The sequence below is a fragment of the Nothoprocta perdicaria genome, unplaced genomic scaffold (assembly GCF_003342845.1).
Source record: "Nothoprocta perdicaria isolate Ctin4 unplaced genomic scaffold, notPer1 scaffold_1, whole genome shotgun sequence".
Taxonomy (NCBI): domain Eukaryota; kingdom Metazoa; phylum Chordata; class Aves; order Tinamiformes; family Tinamidae; genus Nothoprocta; species Nothoprocta perdicaria.
This window is the reverse complement of record NW_020454093.1, coordinates 6,348,955-6,369,224: the sequence shown is the minus strand read 5'-3', so window position 1 is coordinate 6,369,224 and position 20,270 is coordinate 6,348,955. Positions and strand designations below refer to the sequence as shown.

Sequence of the window (20,270 nt, the reverse complement as noted above, 5' to 3'; positions counted from 1 at the left end):
TTGGTAGCTTTAATATGGTAAAAAGTGATAGTCTGCACGTTTCTTTGGTGCTTCTTAGGTAGTGAGTAGCTCTGCCAAGGTGCCAAGGCTCTCTGTTTATAAATTGTCTCAAACAATGAGATTAAGCAGCAGCATTAGTCTCCTCAAGAGTAACATGATAATGTCACAGAGAGACAAATCATACCTCAGTGGCAGATGGCACATGCCCCTATGAAACGTAATCAACTGAAAATATGTTTTGGAATGATGTTGCATGTGGTTAGTCATGATCAAGCAGCTATTGCACAGAATGATGGATGAGTTCCTCCCAACAGGAACTTGAGCTCCCAGCAGGACACCCATTCGGTGCTCGCCGCATACTGGGAAGTTTTGAGCTCGGCCACTTGTCCTGAGAGCCTCTGCCAACTTCAGATCGGGGCTTTTTAAAAATTCATGTGATTCTGCTTTGTTCCTCTCATACTGTCTGGTTCCTGTTTGGAATATAGAAGGGTGTTATTTCTCCTGGGTTTTTCCTTGGTGATTGTCTATGGAGAGCACTGATGTTCCAGAATTGATCTTCATAAGGTACATTTCGGATGAGTTAATGATATACTGTAATGACAGGGAATTGATAACGCAGAATAATTGACAGTTGTAAAAAGTATCTGACAGTTCTTTTTCTGTTATTTAAACGCACCCGAGCAAGCAAAACCACCCTAATGTTTTTATATCATTCTTTGTGTACAGAGAACAGCTGAGACTGATTACATTTGTCTATATGAGTATTCAGCAGTTTTGCAAGCAAGTTCTGAGACTGCTAATTATATCTGTAATCAAAAGTGGTCAGTGATGTCTCCTGATACAATTTATAAAGTAGAATGGAACAAAATAAATGCAGAAGGAAGTAAAAGGCTCATAAAAGCAATTTCTAATTAGAAAGTTACAGCCGTTCATAGGTGGGGGAAAAGGACAACTAAATATAGATATCAGTGTTGCTTAACAAGTGCTGCTCACCCCTGCCCTGGAAGGAAAGGGAACTCAGGAACTCATGTGTCCTAACAATGACTTGGCTGGGAGCATGAGATCTATAATTAAGCACACAGATATAGCAACTGTTTGCTGTTACTTTCTATTTTTTTTTAACAGTTTAGATTTGAAAAGTTCCATCTATTATGCTATCAAATAGTGCTTCTGAAATATGGGGTATTCTGCAAATAAGGTAATAAAAGTTTTATTGAGTTCCTAGCAGTTTTTTTTCTAATCTAATTTCAGGCAATAACCATGTAGTTACTGTTTTTGTCAACTTATTGCAGTGCATTTTATGCATAATTTGATAAACTTAAAACAAGACCTTTAGATGGTTTGGGTAAAAGCACTTGATAGTGTGTTACTTAATCCTGTGGAGCAGCCAGTAGCAATCCTCTAATAGGCCACCAGATGAACATGTACATTTAGAGCGCTGTTAGCACCGAGCGAGCCTGTACAGCTCGCCCTTTGAATTTTGTGTGTGCCCAGGGCTCTGCTGCCAAGTCTCTCCACAGCCCTCTGAGTCTTAACAGACTTAAACAGCTCTAGGATCCGTAACTGTACCTATGACAAAGTGCCTGCTTGAGGCAATAGGTCCAGACTTATCTCCTTACTAGTAGCTAACACGTTGCCTGTGTTAGTGAGTCAGCTTTCATTTGAAGCACTATTTAGCCAATCCTCCCCTGCTCAGAGGGGTGGGTGTTGGGTGCCACCAGCATTTTGTACCCACCCATGGTCACTGTAAGACACGGTGCCGTATATCTGAAGTACTGGGCAGATAAAATAAGTGTCCCTCCCTCAATTAGCTTAGTGTTTAATAAAGGATAAGAAACAACACGTAGGTGTAATGAAGTAGAGGAAGGAGAAAAGGGTGGGTGTGGTGAGGGGTAGTGGGGAAGGAGGACTGTGAGGATCGTGGTAACAACATTGTACAGGGTAATCACTTGTTTTGCTTAGATTAAATATATCCTTTCTAGTCACAGTGGAGGAGTTCTGGCATAGTCCAGTGTCTGTGCAGTAACTCTGTTTAATATTTATAGTTGTAACCACTAGCTATCGCACTTCTTTAGGCTGAGTTGAGGCCTTGGTAGAGCTTGCAAGCCTCCCCGTTTCCAGTTAATGAGTTAGTACAAATGTCACTTAGAAAAATAAGTATTTCTTGTGATGCATGAGAGGCTGCAGCTGTTGTGAGTTCTGCTGGTTCAGTGGTCCCTAGGCATGATTTGTGAGGTGAAGATCAGTGAAGCTTGGTCCCTTGATGGACCTCAGGTGGTTTTCTGTTGTGGTTGGTTTCTTTTCTCCCCCCTGCCGTTCCACCCACCCGGAATTTGAGTGCTCCTGTTCTGTACACGTCAGAGACGAGAAACCAGCTGATGTCAAAATAGATCAGGTTTTTTTTGGTGTAAAAAGCCTACATTAAATGAATGCAATGTTTAAGGATGTTGGGCCTATGAATATTTCACATGCTTGATTTTAACACCTTACTAAAATGTTTTATTTTTAATACCAAGTTTTAAACCTAAAATGATAATATCATGTCTCTATTTTCTACTCTTTTACTCTCAGCTTGGTCCGTAGTTGCTTGAGTTGATGCAGTGGTATCACAGTGACAACATCAGGTGGTATCAGTAAAGACTAAGCAGGATTGTTGTGTCTGAGGAGGATGAAATCATTACTATATAGTGTTGTTACTGTTTTAAAAGCACCCTGGTTTACAGAGATTAATAGATCATAAGTCTGAACACGATGCTTTGTTAATGTATTTGTTACCTCCTGTATGTTAGTAATGATTTTCAATTAAGTAGTAATTTCTGTAGTCTGATTTCTGTCTACTGATATGAAGTGTTTTGGTTCTGTAAACAGATTATCCTGATTTTTTTTTTTTTTTTTTTTTTGTATAGGAAATGATATTAGAATTAATGTGGGATGGAGTATTATGTGTAATCGGTTCAGAAGTGATTGAATTGACATCTGCTTTAGCAAGACTCAAGGAGTATTTCCTGCTAGTTGTGTGAACTTGATAATTTTTCTAGAATTGAGGCAAGGAAGCCTATCTCTGGTTTATGAAATCATTGATTTTCAGCTTTCTGTACTAGTTTTTTTCTAAATAAGCCAACAGTCCTCCTTCCTATCATATATACCAACATTTTGCCAAGGTGCATTACATTGATCAATTCCATGCTAATTGCACTATTGCAAAAGAGGCTTTTTGCATCCTTGGTACTTTGTTTAGACCTAAGTATGTTTATTTTGTTGTGAAATCATATTTTGCCTCATAGTGTTCACTCGGTGTGGATTTTTGCTGCTATATTTATAGAGGTGACAGAAATAATTTGAAAATAATTTCCAGAGAAAATGAGTTCAAGTTTGCTATCTTTCTTATACCTCAGAAATGAGCTTGGAGACCTCTCTTCATTGACCAACTTCCACAAGAAAAAACAGTTTACAAAAAAGAAATTTGGTAGGCCCGTTGCATATGTGAAGATATGAATGTGCATTATTTTCTTAATCATGTTGTCCAGGAATGCTGTTACTGTACTGAATATTGAATAAAATTTCATTATGCACCATGCATTTATGGGCACCATTCATTTCATTCAGTTTTAAGATAATTAATACCTCTCCCAGAATTCTAGATGCCCTGGTAAAGCAGTCAAGCTCTAAAATAATAATTTATATAGTAGTTCAGCCAGGCAATGTCCTCCAGAAACTTCTTTCCATCCTGTTACTCGTGAGAAGCATACCACATTCCTTGGCAGAACACCTCTCAAATGGATGTCCCCTGTAGCCCACCTACAGCCTGGCTAAATGCAGGTTATTTTAGGCTGTACTGGAAGCAAATGTGAATCTTGAGATACTCAGGGAAAAAGCTCCATTAACCAGCTGCTTCCTGCACGGAAGAATTCTGTCTATCACCAGATGCATGGCACGAGGAGGGCTCACAGCTTCAAGTAGGTCAGTCACCTGCTGCTTAAGGCAACCTCATAGTAGATGTCTTAGGTTCTCCCAGCCAAGACCAGGAGAAGGGCACTGCAGCTCCTGGAGCTTGTGCTTGTCCTCAGTCAGACAACTTGCTCGGCACAGATTGTTTCTGTTCTCTGCAGACTCTGAATGTCTGGCCTGGATTCAAACACTTAAAGTAACAAGAAACAGTAAGGGACAGTGACACCTGCTCCCAGAAAGAACATGATGTGCTCTTTGCTGATAATGGCCTCTGAAACCTCCCCATCTTCCTTCTCCTTCCTTCATCTTCTTCTCCCCACCACCCAAATGTGGGAATCTGATATTAACCAGGCGGCCTACAAATCCTTCTGTATTTAAGTGTGAAAAATCTTGTTTCAAAAGACATAATTTGTAGAGTTTTTTATCTTTTTTTTTTTTTTTTTTTTTTGGACAGATATTTATCTTGTGTTTCCTCACTAAAGATCTTTTATTCTTCTTAACACTAACTTGCTGTATGTCAGAAATTTCTCTCCATCTTACCATAACTGTTAACAACAGAACTTGGATTGTAGTATGTGAAATGATTACCTATATCTCTGCATATATTCTCTTGATACTTAATATTCTGCCAGTTTTAATCTGACTTGATACAATGCATAAATCACACAAGTTTATAAATTTATACCTCTGTGATATTTCAGGTGATAATTCACTCAAGTTGTAGAAGTGTGTTTTTCCTTTGGGAGAGATTACCATGATTAGTATGTTAGTGCTGTAGGAAGGAATTTGTCAATTGATTTTTAGTATTACTTGGTTATAGGCATCCTCATACAACACTTGATTTACTGAGGATCATGATACTATAGCACATTCTGCTATAGTTTCTAGGTCTTTGGAACTTCACATTTTTCCTGGTGCAAAAATTCATGTGTGTTTCTGTACAGTAGTTTGCAGTGTTGCAGTGCCTGCTGTGCTTGATCAAATCTCTGAAATCTTGTTAGGCAGACATATTATCTTTGTCGTTGAATATGAGTGGATATATTAGGATAAGCAGAGATAATCCTGGTCCTGGAATATTTACCTGGAATTATTTAATTAAATAATAAATTCTTCTGACTAGCTAAAAAGGAGACTGATTATCAGGGGCTACAGAGTGACTGAAATGACTCCCAAAAAAGCAATTTTTAAGGTATTTCTTTCTAGCTCTTCCTTAGATTGGTTAAATGATATGACCGTACCTGCCCTCCTTTTCCTTTTTCTTTAATTCAAAATGGAGACAAGCGCCCTTGTGGTTATTCCTTGTCATTTAGCATACTGAAATATTATCACAGTCCCTGATCTGTTGCGTGCAAGTTTAGTGTTCTCAGTGCTGAGTGCACTAGTGTTCTGAGTGCTCAAAAGCCCTTCAAAGTTTTCCAGTGAACAGGTCAAAGAATGACAAGCACTTGAGGTGAAACACATCTACGTGAAAATTTTCGTAAGAAACGTGTTAGGCAACTGTAGACTTTACCAGGGTAAAACCAAGCAGCAAACTGGAAATGAGCCACTTGAAGATGTAGACAGCTTAGGGAACGCAGTGAAATGGTAAGAGGAGCAGCAGGGCTGCAGACCAGCAGGTATGCCTGTGCCCTGGGCACTGTCTTGCTTCTAACAGCATTTGGGCTTTGCCAAAGAGGACTAAGAACAAGATAATGACACATGATAATTCCCTCAAATACTCTCTTACTCACCTTAACCTGCTTGCTGAGTTTTCTAAGTTGTGCCTTTCTAGTGGAGAAGTCGAGAGGTTTTGGGTTCCTACCCAGTGAAATGTGGCTCAAGCCGTATGCTAGGGCAGGGTTAAATAAGATTTAATTAGGTATTTTTAGCTTGGAAGTACATTCTCACTAATCATCTAAAGTACCTGTTACCATATCTGCAAAATAAATTGGAAAGTGACCTTTCTTCGGAGCTAGATGAGATCGTGTTGCAGGATAAAAAAAGAACCTTTGTGGGGAAGCTAGCACTTAGTTATTTGCAGTGCATTTGGAATGGGAATTAGCCGTGCGTATACCTGTACAGGACATGATATGACTCATCTAGTAATTTTTTCCTGTATTTTCCAAACCTCACACTTAAATGCAAATAAAAGTACCCTACTGAGCTTCTTTCAACTGACTTCCTTCATTTGGAAATTTAAATTTGAGCAATGGCAGATTCCTAATGTGTACAGTCATAGGATGTACATCTGAGGTAATTGCTTAAGATCCAGCTGGTGGCCGAGTGACATAAAAATATGTTTATACAGAGCCACTGTTTCTAGTCGCATGACACACACACAAAAAAGATTGTTTACTATAAATGCTAAGAATCAGCTAACCTTAGAAATTCTAGCAGCTTTTTATTGCTGAAACTTAATATTGCATTATCCTCATTACACAAACCTCCAATTTCTAGATAAGATGCAATTCCTTGTACTCTGAAGCTTTACTTGAACATTTTTTGTGCAAAAGCTGTCAGTTGTACAAGGCTGCATCTTCCATTTTTCAGTACAGCACTTCAGAAATCCATTCAAGACTGAGGTTGTGACTGCAGGCTGAAGTTGGAACAAAATCCTGAGGAAGCCAATGTTCCAGTTATCGCAGATGCCTTCTGTTTTGTGCTCGACTTTGGTGTTCTGATGCATGATGTTTTTGATGATCTTTTAATTACTTGGCTTTACAGCAAATTTTTTTGTAATATAAAAATGTAAAAACTGTAAATGTAAAAAGTGTTCTTTCAAAATAAACTATTTGGGCCATTTTTAATGAATTTTGAAGAATGGAGGGTAATAGAACTCAGCAGATACCAAGTGATGGAAATTCCGTTCTTGACCTGCGCGTGGCTAGTTCGAGGCAAGCTAGAACTTCTGTGTTGTCACTTTGTGCACTGTGAAATACAGGCTTGGCTTGAAGATAACATCCTGATTGCTGTATTAGCTTCTCTGGACACTTGAAACCAAATGATTTTTTTCTGCTTGGTTTTGAACACTATAAAGATTTCATAATCTGATAATGGTTTCTACTGCTGAAATTTATTCTCCTGGGCATTTCAACAGAGCAGGCTTAACAGGTGTCAGGAAATGATGCAAGAAAAATGTCTTTGGTTTATTGTTTTTTGATCATTACAGGGCTGCCTATTTCTTTGATCCTTTTTCTAGCCTGAAAGCTCTGCCTGCAAAATCTTGATTCTTTCCAGAGGCAAAATCCTCTGCCTGTCCTGCTGCTACATCAGGCCCCGCACTACAGTATTCTCTGGATTAATTCTTTTTATCCTAGCAGAGCTATTGCAAGCCTGCAGTTCTTCCATTTGTGATGTTGTGTACAAAGCCTCTAAAAAGATTTGTAAGAATTAACTAATATTTCAGTAGTAGCAAAGCATAATGTAAAAGAAGCCTGTAGCCATGGCAATTTGACATAGATTCTTCCTAAATTCCCGGCTTTCAGACTCAGGTGTGATCCTTGCTGCCCACCTTATGTATTTAATTGTCTTGCCTGCTGCTGCTGTTCTGTATTTCTGCACTGGCTCAGTGGTAGAATCTTTTCATCAGGAAACCTCAAAGACTTGAGACTTTCCTTTTGTTACTTGTTTTTCTCCTGTTACTTGCATATTCTGGTTGTCTTGCTGTTGAAAGTACCTCAATTTTATCCAGCTGAGGGCACTGGAATCTCTTTGGTGTGAATGTACAAATTAACAGCACTAACTGCTGAAATGAGGAGCAAACATGCAACAGGTCAAAGTTGGTTCCAGCGCCATCCTGCCTGCCGAAGGAGTTTGTCTTTGTGTGATGGTGCTGTCTCTTGCTCCTTACCCCAAACCAAGTCTCTTCCACTGCTTCTAGAACAATTTTGAAGACTGTCTCAAAGTTATTATGAGGATGCTTTTTTATTATAGACAGATTATACTTTTGGAAACTATTTTTTTTGAAATTAATTTTATTGTATTCATGGACAATCAGTCTGTATAAATACCTGAACGGTGAATATAGGGAGGAAGGGGCCAAACTCTTCTCAGTGGTGGCCAGTGACAGGACAAGAAGTAACAGGTGTAAGTTGAAACACAGGTAATTTCACCTCCACGTGAGGAAGAACTTCTTTACTATGAGGGTGACAGAGCAGTGGAACAGGCTGCCCAGGGGGGTTGTGGAGTTGCCTTCTCTGGAGGTCTGCAAAACCCACCTGGATGCCACCCTCTGGGTGTACCTGCTTGAGCAGGAAGTTTGGACTAGATGATCTCTAGAGGTCCCTTCCATTTTGTGATATTTTTCATATATATATATATATTTTTAAATAAATTTTTTTTTTATTTTAAATGAAGTTACTACCTGCACGCCCACCAACTATATTTTTGTTTATGTACTACAGATTTGGCAAACTATGCTCCATCTGACTTTACTCCTTGGTTGTTGTATGTGACTAGATGATTGCTTAGTCAGTTGTATATGACTACATGATCTGTCTGATCATAATGGTATTTGATCTGCTAAAGACAGGTGTTACTTTTTTTTATTGTTACTCTTTTGTTGTAGATAGAATTTATCCTTTCTTACAGTGCCAGCTGGTAATTCTGAATGTGTCTGTTGAATGCTTTTTGTTCTTGATGTTATTGACTAATTGATTTACTGCAGTAAAGGTAGCATTATTGGATAAGTTTTGTTAAACATGTGTTGTGACTTTCTAAATAATTCTTTAAGGGTTAAGCTCGTGGGTGCTCTTGTAATGTTTTGTTAATTTCTGATTTTTTTCCTTAAAAGTCTTTAAAATTCTGTGCAGACCTGCTGCATCTAACTTTAATTGATATAAATATAATTGATATAAATGAGCCCTAATAAATACAGCATTTAAATGTGGAATGGAAACGAAATAACTGGGTAGACAGAATGGTCTAGTATCAATACTCAAGCAGGATACAGATTGATATTGCTCTGTTCTGTATATCACGTAAAATAGTTTTCTTGCAAATATTCTTTATTGTTTTGAAAAGTCTTTTGAGTTCTCTGAAATTTCCATACTGTTCACACATGTATTTTTTTTTTTTAAATCACTCTGCATCATGAATATATCTAATTAAAAAAAATCATTCAGTAGAGGTAGAACTGACTAATTTTTTGTGCCTATTTCTTCAACAGAATGTTGGGTTTGAAAGCTCAGGGAAGAAGCAGCAGGGAGAAAAAAGCAACACAGTGGTAAGTACTATATTTTCCTTCTTTCAGACCAGCTGAGCAATATAGTAGAATATAAATCTTCTTTTGATTCATATGTTGCAATATTAAACTCATATTTAGCTTTTATTCTACATAAGCTTCTATGTTGTAATGAAGTTAACTTCTGTAGCTGCAAATATTTGTTGATAGGAGCTGAGTGAGTGATGTGTATTCATATGTAATTGTATGTTTAGAGAAGGATGAGTATGTAGGAAACTAAGTTGAAGTATATAACTAGAGAATAATTGTTTCAAAGCTGACTTGTGAAGTATTAGCATTTTATACTGCTTTTTAAAAATAAACATGCTTCATTTCTAGGGAAGATGAGCACACTCTCAAAAGATATGGGTAAAAGGTGTTTCACAGAATGTTTTGGATATTTCTTGTACCTCAGTGGCCTCCTTTCTGTTTGCTAGGTTGAAAGCACAGGGAGACATGTTACAATGCCATTTCTCTCTTTTTTTTCTTTTTTTTCCTTTTTTTTTTTTTACTCTTGGCTTAGTAATGTTCTTTAGTTTAAAGTCATACTTAAGAGTCTCAAAAATATTAAGAAGCCAAATAAATTTCAATTTTTATTTCAAAGCTATATAGAAAAGCAGTACATGTTGGGAATTAGCTTCTTTTTCCTTTCTAACAGTGCCAGTGCAGATGCTACTTTTTCCTCGTATTGTAAAGAATTCTAGAAGCGAGTGTTTCTTATGAATAAAAAGAAAGCATAGAAGAGAATTTTGTCTTCTATTTAAATTTCTATGGAGTGTTTTCCAAAAAAAAAAAAAAAAAAAAAAAAAAAGCAGCTTCCATCTGCTATGAGGTTATTAATAGTGCTGTTCAGATTGTGGAAAAGTTCATAAATATCGACACATCAGGCACTGTAATTCACAGACTAATTCCGAGATACGACTTTAAAGCATACGGAATGCTCCGAGTGCTGCCCAGCCTCGCTGCGAGCGGCGCTTCAGGAGACGTGGACACAGGTAGCGCGTCGCACACCGGGCATGGGGCCCGCGGTGCCCGGAGCCCACGGCTCTGCGGGCGGCTCCAGGAGCACTGCCCCCGGGAAGGCCCGGCGCTCCCGGAGCCGCCCGCAGAGCCATGGCAGCACTTCCTTCTTCCCCTACACTGGTGTCCCTTGACTATGTTGGGGTAACTGGTGGAATTGAAACAGCATAGCTGCCTTTCTGTTGGCGTTCGTGTTGGTAGTATGTGATACACAGCATTTGCTCCTGCAGTAGCTACAGACGTAATCTGCCAAAGAGCTGAAGCATAAGCACTTTAATAAGGTTTTATAGCTCCTCCAGCAGGCTTTCTGTTTCTTACTTTGGTTCCTCTGTATTTAATCTTCATGCTTTTGTATGGACAGGACTTTTCTGGCTTGTTTCCATGGATCTTTTCCACAGCTGCAGTGAAAGACAGAGTCATTTAATGTAGAGATGAGTGAATAGATGCCACGTCCTTATGTAGTGGTAGTGATTTTTGTGTGGCCTGGTGATGTGGAACAGGGGTCAGAGCTCACTTTGGTATCCTAGTGGGATAATAAGACTGTTTCATGTTCCTGGCTCCTCTGTAAATTCAAAGTAAGGATCCCCAAATGCTCCAAAACCAAGCAAACATATGTCAGTTCCATACTGTAGAGAAAATATTTATCCATATTAAAAAAAAAAAAAAAAAAAAAAAAAAAAAAAANAAAAAAAAAAAAAAAAAAAAAAAAAAAAAAAAAAAAAAAAACCCAAGAAACCAGTATTGTGGCTTTTAAATAAGCTCAGGTTTCTGAATATTACCCTGAAGTGGGAAGGGTTGCTATAATTCCTTTCAAATGTCAGATTGCAAAAGTAGATGGGCTTGAATTTACAAAGCCTTTTTGTTTGTTTCTGTGGTTTTTCTTTTTTTTTTTTTTAAGGGAGGGATGGCTACAGCGCAATGTTTTTTATTTTTAAATCAATTTATTCATCTTAATGTTCTCTTCGCAACACTACAAGTACTTATCCAGAGAATATGCAATCAAGTCAAACATCAGCAGTGAAGTTCAGATGTATTAATAATCTCAGCAGTGTTGTTAATGGGATACAATTAGAGACCATTCTTCAGACGAGATATTATAGTAGCACTTCCTTTGGTAGCTTGGCTGGCCAGATGCAAGCTAGTTTCCAGAGCTGCCCTTGGAAAAAGCAGAAGGAAATGTGTGAGAAGTTATAGCTACCTGGGTAGCATTTGGTTCAATGTAGCAGTGGTATGTGAGAAGGGGAAACATCCTCTAATATCTTCTTAAGTTACAGCAGTTTGACCATCCAAATGCCAATAACCATCCTATGTTATTGTGTAGTATTAGTATAAAAATCAGAATTAAAATTGTGCATCTGAACACTTTATGTGTAACCGTAAACTTAAACTCTATTTTTTTCCTTACTTTCTTTTCTAAATATTATTTCTGTGTTAGATCTTAGCTTAAGGTACAGATCTGTGCTCTAGTAGCTCTGCCTTACTGATGTCTTGGTCTAAGAATGTAACAGAGTCCATTTGAGCAAAAGTCGGTGCTTGAAGTACAGTATCTTTTTATTAGGCAGGTATTTATCAAGCATTTTCTACTGCTTATCTCAGTTTAAAGATATTTTTATTTTTAAATATTTGTTAATATTTAACAATAATTTTCCACTCTGGATAAAGTAATTTCCAAAAAATCTGAATAGTATCTAAACAGTTTTAAGAAAGTAAGAAAACACTTATTTTTGAACTGAGAAACTCCTGATACCATTAACACTTTTATAAATAAGTGAAGAGATTTTGTGATTAAAGAACCTCAGATCTTTAAAACAAAACCAAGTAATAAATTTTAGTCTGGTTATTTATTTCATAGAATACAAAAAAGTGGCTTCAACAAATGTGGTCTGAAAAGCTCATGCTCAGCATTGCTTTTCCGTGCACCACAAAAATTATCTTGCTGCCCTGCCCCTTGCAACTCTGTGGTGGTGGTTGCTGATTACATGCATACATGCATAGATACATATATGCATATGTGTACGTGTATAAATATACACATGCGTATATGTAGTGAGATTCCTTTTAGTTTTTGTATTTAACAGTTGATTCTATTTACTTACTAAAATACATCATGTTTCTCGTCCTGTTACCATTCACCATTGTTGTTTCATGAGCCAAGCCCTTGACTTCATTTGCTGTGCATATTACATGTGACTGAGCACAATGTTTGCTTTGGTGTTCCCTGTCTGCATGACTGCAGCCGGGCAGCAAACAGTTGAGCTTTGTTTTCGTGTCAGGTGCAGGAATGCTCAGACTGTCGTTTTACCTTACAACAGGATTGTTCCACAAACCCCCTTGCAGAAGTCTATCATTTTGGGTTACTTGTTCTCTCCCCTTGATTCCTTGTTTTATACTGGCCTGGATGTTTGCTGTTCTCTTCCATAAAATGAATGCCATAACCAATAAATTTTTAAAAAGCATTTTTGATGTTTCTGGAAGAGACAGAAACAAATAGCCTGAATGGGAGGCAGAAGGAGGCAGAAAACCCTTAATTTTGCATTGTCACCAAATGAGGTCTTGAAAGCAGAGCCAGAGACTCCAAGTGCTGTTTATAAAGAGACAGTCCCTTCACAGTATTTGCTTCCTGCTGGTGTTCGGTTCCTTTGCCATGTCTTTCAGGTTTGAGAGCCACACCTTAACCTTCATAAAAAAGACAAGAAGAAGGGATATGGGGAAACCAACTTCTAAGGCAGGGTTTGCTGGGTACTGACTGCTCTCTGTTGGATCAGAATCTCACCTTTCCTTTCTGAGATTAATGTGGTGGTTTTTAAAAAACAAACATTAAAAAAATACCCCAAAGAATCTCCAGAAACCTTTTAGCCTTAGTACATGATTTGTTAATGAGCAAGAGATGCCAAACCATTTTTGAGATTGAAGAATGAAGGATAACTTTGCTTTCCTGTAGGAGCAGAGGATGTTGGAATTTCTTAGGGTATGAAGACATTTACAGCTTTCTCCAGATTCAAAGGGACTACCACTGTTGGGGGTGTTTGCGTTTGCTTTAACAACAAACCAAATATGCAGTAGCAAACCATTTTCTGTACTTACAGAGAAAAACCTGTCATGTTTTTCAAGACCCATTCATATCTCCACAGACAGACACGTGTTTATTTCCAGTATAGGAACCTTCATTTGTTGTTAACTTTTAAGTACAGAAGAAGTGATTAACTTTTGCCTTAAGAATACTGCATAAGATTCTTAACCAGTATAATTTTCTTTGCTCCAGATCCTCTCTTTCAATAGGAATATGTTGGGACTTCCCTGACCTGACCACCTAATAAATGTTGTGTCTGTTATGCTGCAGTACATTCCTTTTTTGTGTTTAAAACATTGTGGACATGGACGTGGGCTGAAAGGAACCTGACTAGATACTTTTGTGCATATCAGTTCTTTTCTGTCTGATAGCTGGTTTCGTTTTCATCCTTGTTGCAGATGTGACACCCTTTTGAGGGCAGGGGAAAAGTGTGCTCACTAGCATAGAGGGTGAGCGGTCACGTCCTGTTAGCATCAGACAGGAAATTCAGCTCTGTTCAGAAATAGTACTGCTCTTATAGCTCATTGACGGAGGCTGGGAAAACAACTGTCATCTTAGATTCTACTTGTAATGAGCAGAGGTTGAATTTTTATGTTCTAATATTCATCGGAGCTTAGTTAGGTGTGCAGTTCCATAGAGGTCTTGGTAGATCTGCTGTTGGCCTGCCAGGCCCTTGGATGATGGAGTGTACAGGGAATGGTCCACGTGTGCCAGGAAGGGATGGTGTTTCTGCATGGCACTCTTGTGAATTAGTGCTTAGTCTGTATCCTCCTTCATTTCATGCGTTGGTCCCTCATTGGTCGTGATCTTTTGAACTAATCATTTGGTTTTCTGTTTCCAGAGAATTTTTTGTTTTCTATCCAGTAAAGGTATCTCAATACTTAAAGATAGCATCCGTTGCTGTTATAACGTCGATCTGGTAGAAGAATCTAAGGCAAAATAAATACTGTAATTCAACAGTTGTGTCTGGATATTGTAGCAGTTACAAAGAAGTTTTTCCTACAGTATTTTTTAGCTGACATCACTGATGAAATTCAGTCTCTATACTGAAACCCCTTTATTAACCTTGTTATCAGGAACATAACACGTGGGTTTGTTTCAAATACTAATAAGCAATTTCCAATAGAGCAAAATGTTTTTTTGTTATTAAAACTAAACACATGGAGAGTTTAGCACTTGCCGAAAGCACATCTCATCTTCTCTCTCTTTTTTTTTTTTTTTTTTTTTTTTTTGGTATTCTAAAATATGTAGTCTGTGCAAACAGACATGTCTGCCTTGCACATAATTAGGTGGCCAGCACCTGCTGATTAACACTGGAAAATAACAAAATAACAAGGAGTAGGAAAAGTAGACTGTAACTGCAAGCGAGACTTCAATCCATTTAATTTTGAATTTTTACTTGCTTCCTGCCTTCCTATGCTTCCTACCTTATGTTTGCCTCTTGTGTGTTTAAATCTCATGTTTGCCTCTTGTGTGTTTAAATAATAGCCAAAGTGTTTGCAGTGCCGCTCTGTGGGTGAACAGAGCATGGTTGGCGTTTCAAAGACCTGCCTATTGGAAAGACTTGGAGAATAGTGGTGTGGGAAATAAGGGAGATTACCTGACAAAAAGTGGGATGGAGGACAGAAGAAGTGCACTAGAAGCTTTAAAGCCCTGGAAGATTCTAGTGGAGGCTTCTGTATCTTTTCCAACTATACTGCCAGCTCACCAAAAGCAATGAAAATGTGTCATGCTTTTTATAAATTGTTGTTGAAGTAGTTGAAGTGTTGCCCATACTAACATCTCTAGCCTAATCAGTGGTGGTGGCGGGGGGAGCTCACGGGAAGTAGTGAACCCTCATTTTCAAAACTGAGAATAGGAGGTGTGGGTCTGTGTGCACGTGTGATGGACGTTTTGGCCTGCTTAAAGAAATGTGATAAGGGGCTACCCTTCCATCAGTTTGGGCCTTGCTTATCACTTTTAAAATTCTAAACAGCTCTCAAGTCATTCACAAATTTCAAACAATTTTCACTGATATATGCATAAATGATAAGGTAAAGATTTGATGTAGCTTGTATAAAAGAAAAAAATGTTGAGTCCTCAGCAAAGCTGCTTTCAACTGTGATGGCTTATCTCCTTTTTCAAGTTGTCATGGATAAGTGCTGATTAGATTTTTTTTTTTTTTTTTTAATGTGAAGAAAAAAATTTCTCACAACTTTCTCACAAGAGACTGGCTAGAATAATTTGCTCTCACTATTATGGAATCCCTAGAGGAAAACCCACCAGTATATTCATCATTACCCTTAGAGTGCAGGATATAGGTAGGTAAATAGACTTTTGTTCTTGTTTTTAGTTCCCTTTCGTGTAATTGTTCTGGAATGAGTTTCTGACCTAGTAGTATCATAGTGTAAGTGGATGAAGACCTATATTTTATTGCAATAGATATGTGTATAGTTGAAGCTACCTATGTATTTTTGAATTGCTTGGAGGTGCCAGCCTCTCTGATTAGGTGTCATCCTTGAATATCCTTGTGGGAGAAGGGAGGTATGAAATGCCTTATCTTAATGCTAGAAATGGTGCACAGTGCAAAAAAGGGCAACTAGAAATCTGATTGTCTATAATTAGCCAACATATCTAACCAAAGAGTGCATATGTTTTAACATTGAATTCTGTAGCTTGATAGAGGTCCTTACAAGCAGAACCCAAGTGATTCCTTCCTTAGGCCTGTCAACTTTTGAGCCTTTGATGATTATAAATAAAAGCTTCTAGCTCTGGAGAGTGATCCCCCACCCCCGGAAGCAAGATAAATATGTCAGCACCTGATTTTCCTCTTTGAGCTGTAAACAGAACCTGAGGTAAATTTGTGTCAAGGCTTTGAGGGCTTGGGGGATGTGGTGGTTTAGTTTGTTTCTCTCCTCTGAATTCTTTAGTAGATCTAGTTCTTAAAAATGTGGGTGTATTCGGCGATAGAGAAAGATAAATCCTAAGTGTTGTTTTATATAGTGCTTTCAGATTTTCTGATGATGTGGTACAGGATGAAATTAAGATTTTTCTCCTTGCTAGAGTTCCTTTTTTTTTTTTTTTTTTCTTTTTTTTTTTTTTAGAAAGAGAAACAAGGTTATACTGTGCTTTCCCTTCTGTCTTTTCTGTAGTTACCAAACTGTCCATGGTGAAGCTCTTGTTTTAAATGGTTAAAAAAAAAAAAAAAAAAAGCTTATGCTGTGTGCAACCTCACCTTTTCCTGCCTTTGGTTGTAATACTAGCCTCTGTGGAGTGCCTCCCTCCTGGCCTCGTTGGGGCTTGTGTGCCCGCGGCGGCTGCCCGGGAGGACAGCGGGGCAGCCGTGGGCAGCCGGGTCCGAGCTGCTGCTGCCGCTGCTGTGGGACTGCCGGCGCTGTCCTGCCGCTCGCCCGGCCCGTGCTCAAGCAGCCTTCATTGCCGGGCACCGGGGACCTGGGCCAGCGTAAGGCTACGCGCAGCGTCGTCCCCCGCGTTTACTTTAATGTGTGTCTTTTACATCGCTCTGCTTTTTGAAGTGTTACAGTAAATGTGTGCTCAATTTGATCATGGTCTTAATACTTTACTTTCACTGTTTTGACTTGGAATGTAAGCTGTGAGTTTAGCAACTTAAGATGACCCTATAGCTGACTAGAGGTATGGGTGGGTTAAACACTGGAGCAGGTTGCCCAGAGAGGCTGTGGAGTCTCCTGCCGTCCCTGGAGCTCTTCAGAACCCAATTGACTGTGGTCCTGAGCACCCTGCCCAAGCTGGCCATTCTTCAACAGGGCTTGGATTAGAGGTCCTGCCAACCAGACCCATTCTGTGATGTGACCCAACACCATGATGCTGCTCTGGCATTTGTTTCTTGATCCATGTTTTCAGTGCAATGAACTTATCAGAAGTCGAGCAATTGTAGAAGCAAAATATTGATGGCTGTTGCAGAGTTCCATGCTTTTAAAGGATGGATTTGAAATCTGACTCTCGGTACCCTGAGATCGGTAATAGTCATCCTACTATTCAAAGTTGTGAGGTACAGTAGAATTCAGTTTATGCAGTATATGGCAACCTGTTGTCATATAAATTATACATACTGCGATTTTCTTTTAAACAAGAAAAGGCATCCTGTAGCTTGAGACTGCCTGCAACTCGTGACTTCATATAGTACAATGACTTCATATAGCACAGTGGTCCTGTTATTTTCTCCTTGTGCTGCTGTCTGCTAGCTATATTCTGTGTATGTTCAAGCGTGGTCTGCCAGATGCATCTGAAAGGTCTTTTTTGTTTTCAGAGAGGAATGTTTTCTTTCACCAAGCTCAGAGATGGGCTTTAAATTTTGCATTTCTAAAAATGTGTTTTTTTTTTATTTTAAACATGCATATGTTAATTTGGATTTAATCTGAATATTTGAGCTGGAAAGAATAATTACTTATTGGTGTTTTGGATAATTTTATTATTTATTTATTTGTTTTTAGCCTGGTTTCCTAAGAAAATTAAGCTTACATGATTTTATTGCTTGTCCGCATACATTGGTTCTTCCTCAAAGTTCTGAGCTGATTTATGTCAAACTTGAAGCTGAGGTGACGATTTGAAGATTATTCCTTCTCTAAGTTTTGCTCCAAGTCAGAGGGACGTAACTCGTGCTCTTGCTGAGGGGAAGAGGTAGAACAGGGCTGGTGTCTGCCGCTGGTGCGTGATCGGCTGGCCAGGCTGCACCGTTTATACCTGCTGTTTCCTCCTGAGTAGGAAGGAGCCTTGGAGGGAGGAGAAGAAAAGGGTAGCAATGACTGAATGTAGAGGGACTGGAAAAAATCCATCTCCATAGCAATGAAATTCAATTAGTTCCAATGTGCACAGTGTGATTTGCTGCAGTTTTCCAGACTGAATGGTATTACATGAAATTGAAGGAACTTCTTTTTACCTGAGCTCTTAGAAACCTTTTCTTTTAAGCTGTAGTTAGGTAAGTTTATAGAAACCATGTTGCCTCCCTGTGCTACATTCTGTCTTTAGAGTTTTAAGATTAAGGGATACGAATTTTATCTTATTACTTAAATTTAACCTTTTTTTAGCTCTACTGTAATACTCCTTAGAAGGTGGATTTTATTGCTTTAAGCAAGAGTGTCATCTGATATCACCTTTATAAAGGTAGAAATAAGAGGATATGTTTTAATCTCCTAGGACTGACACTTCATAACTGCTGATTCACAACTCTGCTTCTGTTCAGTCTAAGGCTGTGCAGGCAGGTGACAAATTACAGGCTAAATTTTGATGAAATCCTTTAGAGTTTGAAGGTACATGAAGCCAAACTTAACGCAGTACTGAAGATGTTTTGTATTATCAGTACTTGCATATGCTTATGCACATACATACTTGCATACTTTTTATATATGTATGTGTATGTGTGTGTATGCATTGTATGTATGTACACGTATACACATATACACATCCCCGTACACTTTTTCTTTCCAAATATTTGCCAGCCATGGGAAGTTTGAGAAAATTCCTAATTAGGTACTGCTGAAACTATCTTGTAGGTTTTTAAATTCACCAATTTCTTTTTTTCAGTGCCTGAAAATGACAACGAAGCGGAACTTGTTGGTGCGGCTGGTGCCATGCCGCTGTCTGCGGGGAGAGGAGGAAACAGTCACTACATTAGACTATTCTCACTGCAGCCTGGAGCAGGTGCCTAAGGAGATTTTCACTTTCGAAAAGACCTTGGAGGAACTTTATTTAGATGCTAATCAGATTGAAGAGCTTCCAAAGGTACATTGCATGGTTTTCATTTTGTGGTGCATGTTAACTCTGTTACTTCATTGGCTTGGGTAGGGCCTGGTAGGGTCTAGTTTCTTATTTCAGCTTTCAGGTTGAAATTTGCTAGATGCTTTTAAGCTGATTTTGGTCCCAGCAGAAGCAGTCCTGGGAAAAAGAATATTTATACACTTTAGCTGCACCAGTCTGTGGTACTGGCTTGTGCAGAAATTGATCCACTCCAAGAGGAGAAGGTGGTGCAAAGCAGGAGAGGCCGGGTAACTTATTACTGTAGCAACATCTGATGGTATGCCACAAATTGTAGTGTTGTTTTGAAGCTCCGATAACATATGAAGATAAAATAAGTATGTTTAATATCCTGTTTGGAAAGCTGTGCCCACAAGACAGCTACAGTCTAAAGAATTTATGCACTTAAAGTTTTGCATTCTACTTTGGAACAGTGAGCTTTTGACAAAGTTCGTAAGCTCGAATATCAGTTTCATTACATCTTAAATAAATCCATATTTATTGTTACTTTGGAGCTTGGAAGACAGACCATTAACAGTAGGCTAGAGAAAAGATTGAAAGTTGGTGTCAGGGAGACTTTTGAGTACAAAGTGATCGTAACGGTTGCATTACTAGATCCTGTGTTGATGGAATTAGGTTAGTAATTAATATTTAAAAATTGATTTGTCATAGCTGTGTATAGAAGCCCATGGCCGTGGGGGATGACTGTGGTTTGCTTTGTTAGAAAGTTTGTTATAACTAGCTCCCATCTGCACTGTGTTTTGGAAGTGAAGATAACTGAAACCAATAAGCAAATAAATCTGTTCAGTGTATTACCTTAATTGATCAAAGACTTGGATTTCAGAGAAGATGAGTTGAGTGCTTTGGAAAAGTGCCCTTAAATGCAACTGAAAAGCCATCTAGGAAAATTCATACTCCTAAAGTGAACAGGGCTAAAAGCATACAAGTTGAAACCAGGTGTGTGTGTGTGTGTTTGTGTATATATATAAATAATAAAAATAAATATATATAGAAATTATTGTATGGAGTTTTCTATCTTCGGAGATAATTTTTATACTAGAATTCATTGCAGTTTTGTTGAGTTTTAGTATGCTTGAGTTAGAGACTAGGGTAGTATGATAGTATTATTCCCTTTCATCTTCTAAAAAGTTTCTAACTTCTTTTGGAAATTATCGGTCCCTACTCCAATGTTCAGAATTATTTGTTTTTAAAATGGTGGAGTTTCCTGTTTGTTTTCCTTAATAAGCACCCATTTCTGGATGTCATCTAAAGTAACTTTTA

At 38.4% G+C, this 20,270-nt stretch overlaps 1 protein-coding gene across 4 annotated transcripts in view; it reads left to right on the top strand.

Annotated features, from left to right (window-relative positions):
* Positions 1-20,270, top strand: part of ERBIN (erbb2 interacting protein) — a 94,073-nt gene that overhangs the window by 24,097 nt on the left and 49,706 nt on the right. For all 4 annotated transcript variants that reach the window (XM_026036887.1, XM_026036904.1, XM_026036895.1 and 1 more), the window contains exons 3-4: positions 9,095-9,151; positions 18,780-18,977. In XM_026036887.1, coding sequence (XP_025892672.1) covers positions 18,789-18,977 — 189 coding nt within the window. In that variant the 5' untranslated portion in view covers positions 9,095-9,151; positions 18,780-18,788. The remainder of the gene's footprint in view (positions 1-9,094; positions 9,152-18,779; positions 18,978-20,270) is intronic.